Source organism: Stegodyphus dumicola, chromosome 10 (assembly GCF_044657685.1).
Source record: "Stegodyphus dumicola isolate Sdum_Otavi_A_Nest chromosome 10, ASM4465768v1".
In the NCBI taxonomy this organism is placed as follows: Eukaryota; Metazoa; Arthropoda; class Arachnida; order Araneae; family Eresidae; genus Stegodyphus; species Stegodyphus dumicola.
This window is the reverse complement of record NC_140777.1, coordinates 85,891,394-85,907,434: the sequence shown is the minus strand read 5'-3', so window position 1 is coordinate 85,907,434 and position 16,041 is coordinate 85,891,394. Positions and strand designations below refer to the sequence as shown.

Genomic DNA, 16,041 nt, shown 5'->3' with positions numbered 1-16,041 from the left:
GGGTTACGACCTATGAGTCTTTGATGGCGACGCAGGTAGAAAAGGTGCAAGTTGACAGCAAAAGGAAGGAAATGAATCACTCAAAGGTGCACGCAGAATTACAGCTTTCAAATCAGTGGCAGCCAAATGCCTGTATTGTGTTAAGAAAAGTTACAGGATATATACTTTTACAAAAGAACACAAATGCACCACATAATATTCATAGATGAACTACATATTATTATAATTATTTAGGTAATGGATATCACGCAACAGAATCCTGAAAGCATTAATAGAATATATTTATCTACGAATATTCATATAAATTGACGCTAATGATCTCCTAATTCATTTGAGATCCCAGTTATATTAACTCATTCATGATCTCTTGGCGATTCATTATTTCTTCCTTACATACCATATATAAACGATGATGGAAATAATGTATACTGGATGACATAAAGAAAATGTATGATGAACAGCTCTTCCACCGTCCGTATCAAAAGATAGCAAGTACAATAGTGCATTTTAAGAAAAACATGCTGTCAATCATAACTGATAACATACTAAACATTTATACTGATTTACATTTCAAAGGAAATTTCAACAATTACGCTGAAAATTGATATATAGCATTTTTAGCTAAACTCAGTACGCTGACCATAATTCTATCAGGTAAAAAGGAAAAAAAGAGAAAATTTTAAAAGAATACAATTTTAAAAAAATCATACTATTATTGACAAAATATTTTATTATTATTATTATTATTAAAATTATTATTATTATTTTAATCCAATGGTGGGCGCTTCCTTATTCAACACTGACGACTTCTAAGACCAGAAGTGGCGGCTATTTTACTGTGGAGGCACTTAATGGGCGGCAACTTACTTTTTTTATGCGATAAATTTTAATTTTTCATTTTCCTTAAACAAAGAAAATGTCGTTATTATAAGAGTCTTAACACATCCCTTTAGTTTTATTTTCAAATAATTAACCCACTTCGAAAAATCTTTAATTCGTTTCGAAGATTGCTATTCAGTGTGCATTTTTAGTCTGAGCTCATCAATCATAAAACAAAAAGATGACATGAAACAAAAACTTAAGGGAAAAAAGTGCCTCAAATGCTTTCTTTCCTTTTCACTGCAATCTGTAGACTCTCATATAAAAACTAACGCCTGAGAACAGAAACGGAGTCTAAGACGGGTTACAGTTGCTAGCTTGGATTACTTCTTTCAAATCGATATCTATCAGCATGTTGCCACTGGAATAATCGGTATCACTGATACAAACTTTTGTTAGCCAAGGTATAAAGCCTTAAACATTTATGAAAAACGTAACAAAACTAGCATCTTTACTTGAATGAATGACAGACAGAAACCGGCAATGACACAGGCCATAAAGTCAACCAAAACTTACGATAATATTTATGCACAAAATTTCCAAATTTTTCATTACAGAAAGAAGCAACTTTTGGGATCCTGTACCGATTGGATTCTTTCTATAAAATTTTCCATTAAACGTTATTCTGAAGAGTCCGAAGCTGAAAGAAAAACATTATCAGTAAATTAATGCTTACCTTCTTGGAAAGTTCAGGCCCATTCTCCATAGCATACATGATTGCTTCAGAAATTTTAGTATCCAAAACGCTTAGGACTTCTTCAATGTTATAAGAACCGACAAGGCCTGAAGTCAGTCTTTCTAGTCCACTAATGTAATCACTCCACGGTTGATCCAGTTCCGCAACATGAGCTAGACAGCCCCTTACAACATTCAAGCAATAACCACTGCAAGGTTTCGCCTTAGCGTAACCCGCACATTGAGAACAGTACACCAGTTTTGTAAGGCCGGCGTTGCAGTCCGGCCTAAAATGCATGTGGTCCGTAGCAGCTATGACTTCGACGCCAGCTTGCAAAGCTTCCAACAAAGTCCGGGCAACACTGAAAGACCTTGTCACATGAAGAGTTACTCGATCAGCGATATCTCCGAATGGTCGGATTTCTTGCTGGGTCTGACGCAAACATTCTTTATAGTCTTCACTGAAGTCTTTCAGCTTCGGGTTTATGGAATGATGATAAACGAGTGGGAAGAGCAAGTCAAAAAAGGCAGTCACGCGGGCTTCGAGTTCTAATGACTGTCCAGAAATATAGGAAGACAGGTCTGTATACAGTTGGGATACAGGCACACGGGCAAAACCGTCCATCTTTTTGTAAACTTCTGAGAACAATACGTTCGTATTATTCTGAGATACGTGGATCATCTCCAGAAAGTTTTCTGAAAAATAAAAAATGATACATTAAAAACGTTGTTAATAAGTCTCGACTCAAAATACAGTGATACCTCAGTATACTTTATTAACGTACATTTATATGACATAATCACATCAAAAAGATAAGTTTGATATTAGAATGCTAATAAGAAAAAAGTGCGATTATTACTGTGGCTTTGCAAAAAACAGTTCTTTGAGAAAATGGCGCCGCATAGTACATCTTTTGATGTTGCTTTTCTACGATTTCAATGCAATTGCGTTTCTACGATTTCAATGCACAATCCCATCAAATACCACTTCATTACTGTTATCATATTAATCCATCATTTGCTAAAGATATTCATTCAGATGTGGTATAAGACGGATACAAATGTGGTATCATATCGAGAAAGGAGGTTTAAGAACAAACTGTGTGATACTATTTAATGAAGTTGTAAAGATTGGTTGGTTCAGAAGCTATATTGGCCTTCTGTATCAACGGATCTTACATTACATGACTTTTCTCCTTTTGGAAGTATAATTAAAAGAATGCTTTATTTAGGCCACTTTTATCCACAAGCTTATATGATCCCAATACTTAAAATGCTATTTCTCTGCAGACAGACCAAAGGATATATAGTCGCTAATGTGCCCCCCTTTATTAATAAGGCGACTTGAAATACTTTAAATTGACTGTATAATACACGAATATAATTGAATAAATTGACTGCATGAAACACGAAAATCCGCCCGCAAAATTAACTTAATAATTTAAAACTGGAACTTAAAAGAGTTTTTTTATTGTGTTTAAAGTTTTTATGGTTTAAAACTTCAAAGAGAATAAATCAACGCAAACCAGAATCTACAAAACTTTAACCCTTTATGCATACTAAATGGTAGAGAAAATGTAGGCTTCAAAAAGGAATCTAAGCATTCGCTTATTTAGAAGACAGAGACCTTGCTCGTTAACCACTGCAACACTATTCGTTGAACGTTGAGAAAGGTCAAATAAGGACAGCATTCTCACTGCGCGGCTTAAGATTAATTATGCTAATTTAGATGTAACATTATCTAGAAGTTCGCCGCTGTAATCTTAAATAGGTTAAGAGCTTACATGAAACCAAGTTAAGATTTAACAAGATTATCTTATTAACTAAAACTCGCGCCAGAGAAAGAGAATGAAGATAAATAGAAGATAAAAGATTCCTTTTAATTGCCATGCATTTAATCTAAAGGGACTAAAAGTTTGGTAAACTTTTTCATTATTACCCACCACTAGGAAAGGATTTTAAGAATAAACCAAGATAAAAAGTTCTAGCACTACAGAATCAACTCAAAATCCCACAATTAAATTTTATAGATCCTGCTTCTGTGCAAAAAAACTTTCAATACTTTCATACATAAAACGTACTGAAATATAAGAAAATGTATTTGCTCATGACTTTACAACATAAGTAATTATAAATTTACTTTTATTATGGAATCCCAGAAATTACGTTTTAAAGATGCCTTGCAGATCGAACTATTACGCATATATTATTCTGTACGTCCTTACAACATGAAAGAAGAGTTCGCATATTCATTATATTGGGTTGGTGGAAATCTGTGACCATACGTTTTAAAGATATAATTTATACTCAAAAACAGCTTAATACTCAAGCGCATAGAGATTATCATTATATCTACTATCACTTTTCAGATACTAGGCAGGCATATGTTAAGAATTTCAGTTTTTTTTTTTAAACATATCTCAGCCTACACCTTTGAATGTGAGATTTCGTTCTCATATTTAAAGGTTCAGGATCAGGTTTCTCCAAAAGATCGTAGATAGCTACTGAAAAACACATGAATCTTACTTTTATAGTCCTCCTTCTTACCGATACAAATATATATATATATATATATATATATATTTAAACAAATTTAAATTTAATTTTTAACAAATACGTATAAAAGTAAAAAAGCAAATTTAAATTCTAAAAACGGAAAAAAACCAAAATAATTTTTTTAAAAAAATGTGCAAATATGTAAAAGATTTAATTCTCAAACTAATCTACAATATCATTTAAATTCAGAAGCATAAGCAAATCAAGTGCAAAATCAATCCATGAAAATAAATTTACTAATTTAATAAATTAAAATTAAATTAAACAATTTAAAAAAAAATGCATATGTGAACGACCGTTGAGTAGGTAGTAGACAGACTTATCAAGGGGAAGTTGCCTCCATACCTAACTCTCCAATCATTCAATTCGTGTTTCGTCATTCATGCAGGCAAGGGTAAAAGTCAAAACCAAAAGTAATTCCATTTGAAGAACACACTTACTTCTATAATTAAGACACAATAACACGCCGAATAAATACTAATTCAGAAGTCAAACAACAAAAATCAGCGTTATATTTACAAAATTTTCACAGGACTAGTTTCGATGGTTTTACCGAACCACCATCTTCAGCTGCAAAACCGCAAATGAAAAATTTGCAAGATGGTGGTTCGGTAAAACCATCGAAACTAGTCCTGTGAAAATTTTGTAAATATAACGCGGATTTTTGCTGTTTGACTTCTGAATTAACACTTACTTCTCTTTCACAACACTTTTGCAGACCCCAACACTCATTAGTAGATAAGTTAGAATTAAAACTTACTATTTACTTGCTTTAAGTATTTTTTTTAAATTTTTTATATAGTATCTAAGTGTTTTCTAAATATGAAATTATATTTTTAAATATATATTTGTTTTTTAAAAAAATTGTGAATTAGTTCTTTTTGTTTCTTATTGGTTTATATGGATTATGTCTAATTCTTTTTTAGTTTCTTTTTATTGATATGCATATTCGTGTAGGGGAAGTTTCTGTAGGCAAGGGTTTCTAAAATACATTGGTTTCAAGATTTTATTATTATTTTTTTATAAAAAATTAGTTTTTAAAAAAATTTAATTTTTTAAGAAAAAGTTTAATTCTTGACTTTACTTGCTTGTTTCTCAAAAGACTTCATTAGTATTTTCCTTGTTGAACTTTAATTCTTAAATGTTAATTTCTAAGGGTACCACTTTATTGGAATTACTTTAGGTTTTGACTTTTACCCTTTCCTGCATGAATGACGAAACACGAATTGAATGATTGGAGAGTTAGGTTTGGAGGCAACTTCCCCTTGATAAGTCTGTCTCCTGCCTACTCAACGGTCATTCACATATGCATTTTTTTAAAAAAAATTGTTTAATTTAATTTTAATTTATTAAATTAGTAAATTTATTTTCATGGATTGATTTTGCACTTGATTTGCTTATGCTTCTGAATTTAAATGATATTGTAGATTAGTTCGAGAATTAAATCTTTTACATATTTGCACATTTTTTTTTAAAATTATTTTGGCTTTTTTCCTTTTTTAGAATTTAAATTTGCTTTTTTACTTTTATACGTATTTGTTAAAAATTAAATTAAATTTCATTCCTTGCAGCAATGGCGCAAAGAATATTTAATTAAATATGTATTTAAATTTAATTTTTTAATTAAATTCAATTTATTCTTATATATATAAACTTCCAAAGTTTCAGTAACTCAGGATGTATATAAATCAGCTTCATTTGTTCACGAACCATTCATTTTTTAATGGCTTTTTTAAAGACAGATCACAATTTAATGCGCAGCCTAACAACTTTGAAGCGTCATGTAGAAGACGTGCCTTATCGTGTAACAAATGTACAGCAACATACTTTTCCAATTGAAGCAAAGGGGAAAAAAATTTATTCCACCATTTTAATTTAAAAGAGAATAATAATTTAGTTCCTTCGCACACCTCCCTCTAGAAAATTATTCCCGACTATCAAACATGTCTTAGATTATACAAATCTATAAGTTAGGCTGTATGAAGTACCAATTAATCATTCCTCTTCTTCACTTAAGAGTTTATCAATAGCCTCTTGTTTATCAGGGTATTTAATCATAATTTCATTACTTCAGTTACATAAGAATCATAATACACCCTGATGCAAGTCCGCAGTTTTATAGCTTCTTTCTTCCTCTTCAGTGAAGTGCCACTTACGGAAAGTCTCTTTACAATCTTGATGATGTGATAAAGGCAGCTTACTCCGAACAAAGCTGAACACACTTGATTTTTTTTTTAGGGTATAAATACTGATATATTTTATTTATGAGAAAACAAACTGATCTTAAATATAATACAGGTTTAGCAAAAAAAGGGTAATTTGAAATGTTCTATGATAAAGTACCCTTCCCCTCATCACATATTAAACCCCCGTTTTCAAAATTCAATAATTTCATTTCCTCTTAATATGTCCCATGTCAGCAACATTAATTTAAATTCCCTCCCTCTAAAACGTCAATAATCGTTTCATAAATTCAATTTACGACCTTGTATGAAAATTATAATAATTTTTGCAGTTTTAATTTAGATTGAGGCCAACAAAATTCAAGAACCAGCACATCACAATTCATTCTTATTTAGCAAAATAACACATGAAAATGATAGATGATGCATACTTCACAATAAGAAACGAAACGACATGTAGGGTATACTGTGTATTAAAGCAATGGTTAAAATACAGAATCAGCTGCTTTTCACCGTACGATGGTTTACGCAAGCTGACGGATTCCCAAGCAGTTGAGTACAGGTTCGAAAACCGGATAGGACATAAAACGTTTGGCTCACCAGTGGCCGAGTGGTAAAGTCGCTGAACACTGATAGTCTGAGGTTCGAATCCTACAAACGGGCTGGCTGCATGGGCGTTTTCGCGGTTTTCCTTATCTGTAACGTGTATACAAGCCGGTTGCCATTGGAAAATCATCCACGAAGGCATCCCTTCCCTTAGGCAGATAGCCCTGAGGCTTTGCGTAATAACATAAATCTAAACCTAAACATAAAAATGTTTGTGACTGCAATAGTAGAATCTGTCACGCTGAAAATCTTTCCAAGAAGTTGGTGTTAGAGAAAAAGGGTACAAGATCTTTGGACAGAACTAAGATGGGAGTTCAGACAAATATGTTTCATGTCCTTTTCATCCTCTCGACATATCATGCCTTGTATAACGGAATCCCAAGAACTGACCAGAAAGTTTTCCCAGATATTTTTTTAAAGAATACCATAGAATTTATTAAAAAAATTTAAATAAGCCACAGATCAATTCCTTTCTATCACAATTCTGATTTAATTGTAAAGATTTTACACATAGTCTGGTTATAGACAACGTGATCCATATCGGAAGCAAACTAAAGCACATGAATGTCTGCAAAAGAAAAGATCCTATAAAATTTTTATACCTGAGGGATTATTAATTAAACTATATTACTACTACATTTTGTGAGCTGATATTGTCACGGCAATCAGTGATATGAATGCTATCGAACTTCTTCGTTTATTAAACTGTAATGAGTATGATCTTTTATGTAACTGTTTCTATTACAGAGTTCAACAGAGAAAAATAAACATCTTGTAGCATTTTATTCAAAATTAAGAAAGACAACTTTTATTCACTGGCAAGTCTTTAAATACTAAATAAATAAATATTCTCACAATATCTTAAAAAATAAAAATTCTCAATCACATGCTACTAGCATCAACAGTTATTTCACAAGAGAATCGTTGAAGTAGGTAAAAATGAATTATATACGTTTTTTGCTATAACACGTTTTCTTAAGAAACAGTTTCATACTATGATCACTCCATTTGCGCTTCATTCTAATTGTTCTTAAGACTCATTTTTGAATCTATATGATCTAACGACAGGTGGTAACAAAATTTATATTCGATAAAAGCCAGACGCGCAAGGATTCCATGTGTGCTCTTATATAAAAATATGAACTTTTATTCAGAAATCATCATTTACAGAAGTACCTGGAAGTTCGTGAAGTAGACATAAATCCTTTTTTTCTTGATGTGTAAATTACCTTAAGTAATTGATGTTCTTCAGTAAAAATTTGAAACTGTGTTTAGAAGATCAACTATGTTTTTCAATGATTGAACATCAACATGTACAGTCTGTGAGGAACATACCTGATTCTGACAGTAGAAAGTCGTCAATGGTTTGTGTAGTCTCTGAGAAACAGTTTCGTTCTCTGATGAGGGAATTCCACGAAATATGGAACAGTTTCAGCCCTAATGGCGAAGTGACGAACCTTTACTAAAGATCATCTTTATATACTTTGCATAGAATATACTTAAACCTCAGAGCAGAGAGACATACATTTTCTGAAGTTCATTATTGTCCACTCTATAAGAAACATACTCGATCCTCATGCCACAGTTACTGAGGATCACCCAGCGATAATCTACGCAAGCATTGAAAAACATATTTGATCTTCACAGTTACAAATTTTTACTGAAGAACATCCATTACTTTAAGTAATTTACATGTCAAGAAAGGAGAATCTATCTATGTGTACTTCATGAACTTCCAACCGGTTTCCAAAGACCACATAATCATATGTCACTTACGTTCAATTAAAAACAAAACCCTCAAAACCCTCGGTTAACCACACCAAAAGCACAACATTACGCAACATGCATCAGGACTTCGATACCGGCTTTGCATGGTTCACATAGTTACTAAATAAATCATTGCACAAACAAATGCTCAGAGGCGGCCAAAAGTACACTACTCCGATACAAAAGTGTCAAATGTAGAAAGGATGGAAATTACACCGGCTTGCAAAAGTTATTAACTACTGCCTTTCTTTCCACTAAGCTGCATTCGAAAAGATGAAAAACTAATAATAAATAAATAAACTGATATATTTTCCGGTGGCTGTAACAACAAACCCCCTTTTTTTTTTGCATTATTATTTACTTATTTCTTAGCACATAGAATCAGCCCCCAACTGAGATCGATAATATCCCTTGGAAGCAGGTGGCTCAGATGAGTGATAGATTTCCGATACCAACTCTCTCTGGCGTCGTTTATCAGAACCACGAATGGACTAGGCCTAGTGCCCAAGGTACACTTTGTCCAAGTGCACACAGAAAACACGTCGGATAGAAATCACCGGTGGTAACTAGAAGAGGATGGACTACTACAGAAGGGAATAGAACAGTGATGGAATTTGCTGCCAGGAAGACCAAACTAACGTTTTCTCTGACACATACATGCGTGCATGAGTCCGTTATGGATGGACGCGGTTTTCTGGTCGATAGGTTAGGAAATTGCCGGAAAGTATGCTTTTAGCTGCAATATGCAGTAAGCGGGTAATATCCGGTTCTCAGAATAGTCGGATGAGATAAATATTTATACGAAGAAAAGATTACTTAAGAAAGCATTTCTCATATCTTTCAAAATTAATATTAATGCCGACTGTTAAAACTCAATAAAATGAAGTATTTATCATTCATTTATTAACTTTTCATTATAATTATAAAGAAAGATTTATACACACAGCTGCGATTTCGATGTTGTAAATCACTTTGGGAAGTTTCTGATGAAGATTAAAAATTTCTAGCCGTTATTATTTCCGATAGACATGATGCACAGGCAGTAGACTTACATACAAATTATATCGGGATCAAGAAAATAAAATCAAGTTTAAAAAATAAGTTTCTTTTCATCGTTAATATTCCAGATAAAGCAAATGTCTATCCTGAAAACGAAATCAAGTGAAAAGTTTAGTACAATGATTCAAAATGTGCCTTCATTCAACTATTCAAAAAAAATCAAGAGTTCTGGAGCAGTAGCGTATGTTCCATCGCCTAATCAACCTATCGAAACAATCTAAAATACTTCAGTCAAATGACCAATCGCCATTAAATTTAAAATAATCATAAGTTTCCATTAAAAACATAATATACTTGTATTCACCTTCAACGCAGGAAAAAATTCATATCCTTGCTCTTTTTTTCAGTAAATTACATACATAAACAGAACAAAAGAAATTAACATATAGCATAGGACAGGATAGTAATCAACTGAGTTTCACGTCAGAAAAAAAAAAAAAGTGTTATAACTTGTCTAACACGAGGATAATAACATTCATGAAATAGTTCGGTGCCAAGATTCATTTCTAACATTTAATCTTTCAAATGAATCACTATTGCTCATTAAATTTTCATCACCGTACCATAAGGATTCCTCGACGACTATCAGGACATCAGATCTTTTTAAAAAGGTTGCTTTGCAATAAGATATAACATTATGCAATATGTCACACCAAACTGATTCTAAATGAGTCTCATGCATTTCATTTCGATGCTGTGCTAAATATGCATGCTAGAAATATGGACTAAAAAAACCAGTTATACAGTAGAAGTCCGATAATCCGGCACGTTCGGGACCGGCTCGGTGCCGGACTATCGAAAATTCCGGTCTATCGGGCGGTAATTATAAGAACAATTAGGTTAATAATTAAACTAAAAATACAGTATGCAAATACATACAACAAAGTTTATTTTACATTTCATATAATGTATGTTACTGTAAAACATATTTCACTTAGATTTAAAAAAGTCACGAATGTCTTTTTGTTTTCTTGACTTTTGGTGTTTAGTATAAAATTTATTTCTAATGATATGGAAATCAATAATTTCTGAAGCACTGTAGCTAGTACTAGTCTCGGCAAAAGAGATAAACTTATTTAGTGATTCTGCAGCTTCTGCCCAGCTGATTTTTTCCTTTTCTTCCGTTTCGGCATCTGAGTCATTTTCTTCAAGATTTTGAGTAGGCTGAGGGTTTACTACAATGTTGATAATGTCCTCATCGGTTAGTTCTTGTTCAACAGGCTCATTCTCGTCGATTAAAAGCTACTCTTCTACCTCATCTTCAGGCAGGTTTTTCAAGGGATTGTCAGTACTTCTAACGACATCCAAAACTTTGGTCAGAGCGTCTTGATGGTTTTCTTCCTCATCAGTCTGTATCTGTACTATCTAGCTGTTCCAGTTTTGATTTTTTTAATGTTTGTCTAGAAGCCAATTTTTCAGTTGTTACCGATTGAGAAGCAAACTTCATTAGTTCATCTTTTTGTTTTTTAATGTCATAAATAGTTGATGAGCCAATATTAAACTCATTCATTAAAACATTTCTATTCTCGCCTTTTTCTAGCCGTTTGATGATTTCTAGTTTCTGATTGAGAGTCAGTGTTATGTGTTTTCGTTTCTCTCCTTTTGAACTCGAAGGCTTAGGTTTTGAAAACATGGTCACTGTACAGTTAGAACGAAAATCACTTTTTTTATAAACAGTTTCAAAAGTTACGTTTACTGCGATGTGAAAGGACACAAAACAACAACGCACAAAAAAATGGCGAAGACGCTTCGTGATTGATTAACGGAGCTGCACTGCACCTGAATTTGTTGTGATAGCTGAGACTAGCCGGCCGCTAATTGTTTCCGAACAATACCGAGAGCTTCCGGATGATCTCGAACTACCCCGAAAACTTCCGAATAGCTCTCGAGCGGTTTTATTTGCTTTAAAGACACACTTTTGGAGAAAACCAAAATTTTTACAATTTTCCGGAGCGATGCCGGACTATCGGGCATTCCGGACTGTTGGATGCCGGACTAATGGACTTCTACTGTAGTTGATCTGCTCGTAGCGAGTACCCTTCTAAGATTGAACCAACTGTAAGTGACCAACATTTCTAAGAATGTAAATAAATATCGGTACTAAACGACATCATTTTAAGACGACGAGCACCTCCACAGAATACCAAAACATCTGAAACCTTGGGCGGTCATTTAAAAGACGATAATATTAGAAGACAAAGAATACACAGCAGACGCAAAGAATGACCATAGATATGACGTGGTTTCTTGTAAAAAAAGTTACAATAAAAGAAAGTTACGTTTGTTTCTTGCTTGTTCTCAATTTTCTACTGAGATTTTTAATGATACATACTGTATATAACTTAAAATGTTTTCCAGATACTTATGTCATTTAGTCAGAATTATACAATGATTCCCAAAATGTTAAATATCCACTGATTTCAGCTTCAACTGAAAAACTGTACATAAGGCCCAAAGAATACCGATAAAACTAAAACGGTTTCAATCAATGTTTCCAGAATTGTCCCATTCACAGGTAAATTCATCAGAGCCATAATTTTATCGAAAGAACTCAAAATACTCGATAGAGTGCAATCCAATTTCAGCAAAAAGATCTTGAGCAGAACACAATCAATTTTTTACTCAGTATCGGAAAGCTCAAGTAATCAAAACGTTAACCATATTTATTGCGCAGAAGAGAAACACAACTTCTCTATATTGGCTAACTCCAGCAGAGCTACTCCCAGATGAAACATGAACGCGCTCGAATACCACACAGGGGATGCTATCCCTTCTTATTTCCGAAATTTTTCTTAGCGTTTAACATTCCTCTCCAGAACCCACCGTCGCCAATGACACGAGTAACTTCTTCCTCTTGGCGTTAAATCACGCAAAAATCGCACTCCCGTTTCCAGGAGAACCTGGAGGCCCATAACTCAAGAATAGGAAATCTTCACCTATCATTTCACCCGACCCTTTGCCATAAATTTCTCTGTCCGGGAACGACAGGAGACTGTTATTTCCGTGACTTTAATTTATTCCCGATTCCCGTTTCTGGGAGGGAAAAAAATAAGACAACAAGAGATAAAGACGTTACTTTCTTAAATGGGATCTAAGGGACTAATCATTAATCTCGCAGAGAATCCATGAAGAATGCAGCAACGGCAGCTAAAATCCAGATGAATTTCTTATTCGATCCCATTGCAAGAGAGACTTAGGACAAACGGAGCAAAGAGCATTAATCTTAAGAGATTTTTCCCAGCGCCAGTTTAAAGACGGAAGTTGTTTTTCTAAGAAATTATCTTCATATGATATATATATATATATATATATTATAAATAGATGCTGCCAAGCTGTAACATCACAGATAGATATTCGATATATCGTTATTTACAAGCGCATCTAAATCGATTTTATGCACACACATTTTGTTTTGGATCTTTGACATCGTTTCTTCGATACAAAATATTTTATAATACAATGCCATTTTTACTTCCTTGTACGAAGTAAAAAGGAAGTATTGTAATCGCGAAAAGTTTCAGGCAGCATATTTCAACGAAAATATCCAATTTGACCGCTACCGAATGCAATTTAACGATGTTTTTGCGTGATATCTGTACGTACGGACAGAATAAAATACTCTTTTCCTTCAAGAAAATTATAAAACTGCTTTAAAATTAATTCTGAAGAGAATTTTTCGTGGCGTCTGTACGAACATATGTACCTACGTATGTACCTCGCATAACTCAAAAACGAGTAGCCTCAGAACGTTGAAATTTTGTATATAGGACTGCTATAACATGTAGATGTGCACCTCGTATTTTAGTTGCAATCGGCAGCACCAAACGTATATAAATATATTTATATATATATCCACTCTATTACCCGGCTCAGTGATCTCAGTTTCTTTACTCTTATATGTTTGTAAATTGTACATTTTTTTCTTTAAAAATGATTGAATTATATTGTTTTTATCTTCCGGTTAAGGATTTTATGCCTTTAGTAAATCTGTGTGCAATATTTTTAGAATTATCAGCAATTTTAAAGTTGTTTAATTGCCGCTAAGCCTTTTTTAATGGCGGCCATTGATTTTTGGCCATTTTTTAATGGCCATTGAACATTTGAAACAGGAGACTAGTGGATTTGTTGCCAATCTAGAGAAACTTAGCTTCGCAACAACAAAGATAACGCCTTCATTTATTATTTAAATCATGCTTAATCCTTTCTTGAAATTTTTCGAGGAAATAAGCGTTTAAGATTTACTTCGTAATTTTTAATGCACATATTTTGAGTTTTTACGTATTTTTGCCTTCTCGCGAAGTGAGAACTGAATTAATTAAATGAGAAATACTCAATCGTCTGTGAAAAACTGTTTCTTTTTTGTTTTGTTTGCTTAATTTCTTTTATACATCATTCTAGCTTTATTATAGTCTTTGAATAGAACATGTGGCAACGATTAGATAATTCTATTCTTTAAATGATATAAATTTTGTGCATTATGAGTTATAATATGAACGAAATATAATACTGAAGTGGAGTCATCACTTTTGCGCAACACAAAAAGTGAGAATTTTAGCTGATTTTCGAGTTTTAATAAGTCAAATTGTTTTTGTCATACATATATGAAATTTTCAGTGTGTCATCTTTATACATAGATGATTAATTTTCTTTATTTATTTTACTTAATAGTGCATAAGAATTTGTTTTATAAAGAAAAAAACTAACTGTATTTTCCGAAAATTTAAAATTTGTACTGAAGCACTGCGAGCAAACTGACAGTAATACAAATTTAGTTACAGTAATAATTTTTAAGTGAATCTAGCGGCAGAGTGTCGCTATGGTAAACAAATACTAGAGTGAATTTTAAAGAGTGCATTTATTCTATTGTGGTTTATGCGCTGTCGGCGAAGTAGATTTAATTCAATCCAATAAGTTTAAATGAAATGCAAGAAAAATGCGTATAATTTAATATTCCGTACAAGGAAGTCATGTGGTGTACACATCAGATTTTTTTTAATGGAGATAAAGATTGTTACCACACTATATAACATAACTGGACGATGATTCAATACAAATGTCAGGTAGCAAGAAAAATGTTTCACTTTTGCAGCATGCATGAATGAGAATTACATGAATGAATCGATAACACAGCTACAGACAGTACGAGTATTTCCTCAAGTCGAAGTACAGAGGTTTTTGGACAAGAATTTCAACACTGGTACTTCTTCAAACGTAAAATATTTACATACGCTAGACGCTAGTTTAAACCACTCATTACGGTGACTGTTCCATTGCAATGATCGGTGGCAAAAGACAAGCTTTATCAGTTATTATCAATAAAATGTCACGCGATCAAAAAGACTTTTCTGTTGAAACTGTGGTTTATATAAAAAATGCAGGAGCTCATCTTATCTACAGCTCCGGGGCTTTCGGGCCAAAACTGCAATTTATCTCAAAAATTGAAAAGGACCGGAACCGGGCTCCACAGTGCTGCGACGCTATTTAAGCACAGACCTGGACTTAAATTTATCTTCCATCCGTACTCGCTCATAACCGATTCTAATGTTTATCGGTGCACTAAAGTATAAGATCGTTTTAATTTATCTTTGACATTTAATTAATGTGTTACTGAATAACAAACTGAGCGATTTAACAGCAATAAATGTAATCATTTACAATTTAAATCTTTGTTTCACTTCTTCTGGCAATGTACTCAACGAATATAAATTAAAAACCAACTGATTATTAATGATTTATAATACCACCAACTTCTGAAGCTTCACTGCGATTAATGAAAAATGCTTGTGACGGAACACATTTAGAGCTCTTTTTTTAAAACAAATTATTATTATATTTTCATTATTTTAATTTATCCAGACTTTTAATGAAATGGGCGAACAATAAACATCAAATAAAGTCTCCAATAAAAGTCATGTTCTACCCCAATACAACCTATTCATCTAATTTGATTCTTAAACGGTCTTAGGCTTAAAACAATAAACCTTTTGGCCAATCTTTAAATTCTCAGGGAACAAAATTAATTCAGTAAAAAGATCTATTTTTGCAAGTACAAATTTTTATTTGCACTGATACAGGAGAAAGCTATTAAAAAAATACACACTCATAAAGAATAAAACTCATAAATTTTTCGCTGGGTTAAAAAAAAAGTGGGCCATAAGCTTTCAACAGCACTCAAACCAAACTCTGATTAAAACTCACAAGATTTTCTTGACAAACGATACTAATCCCACTTGTCAAAACTTTTAGTGACACTTCCAGACATCCACGTGACGGATGTCCGACCATCTGTCTAATTGAAAAATACAAAAAGAATGGG

At 33.0% G+C, this 16,041-nt stretch overlaps 1 protein-coding gene across 1 annotated transcript in view; it reads right to left on the bottom strand.

The window, feature by feature from the left end:
• LOC118182253 (glypican-5-like) overlaps nt 1-16,041 on the bottom strand; it is a 435,867-nt gene that overhangs the window by 256,061 nt on the left and 163,765 nt on the right. The window contains exon 3 of the mRNA XM_085825208.1: nt 1,556-2,250. Within this exon, the coding sequence (XP_085681334.1) occupies nt 1,556-2,250 (695 nt within the window). The remainder of the gene's footprint in view (nt 1-1,555; nt 2,251-16,041) is intronic.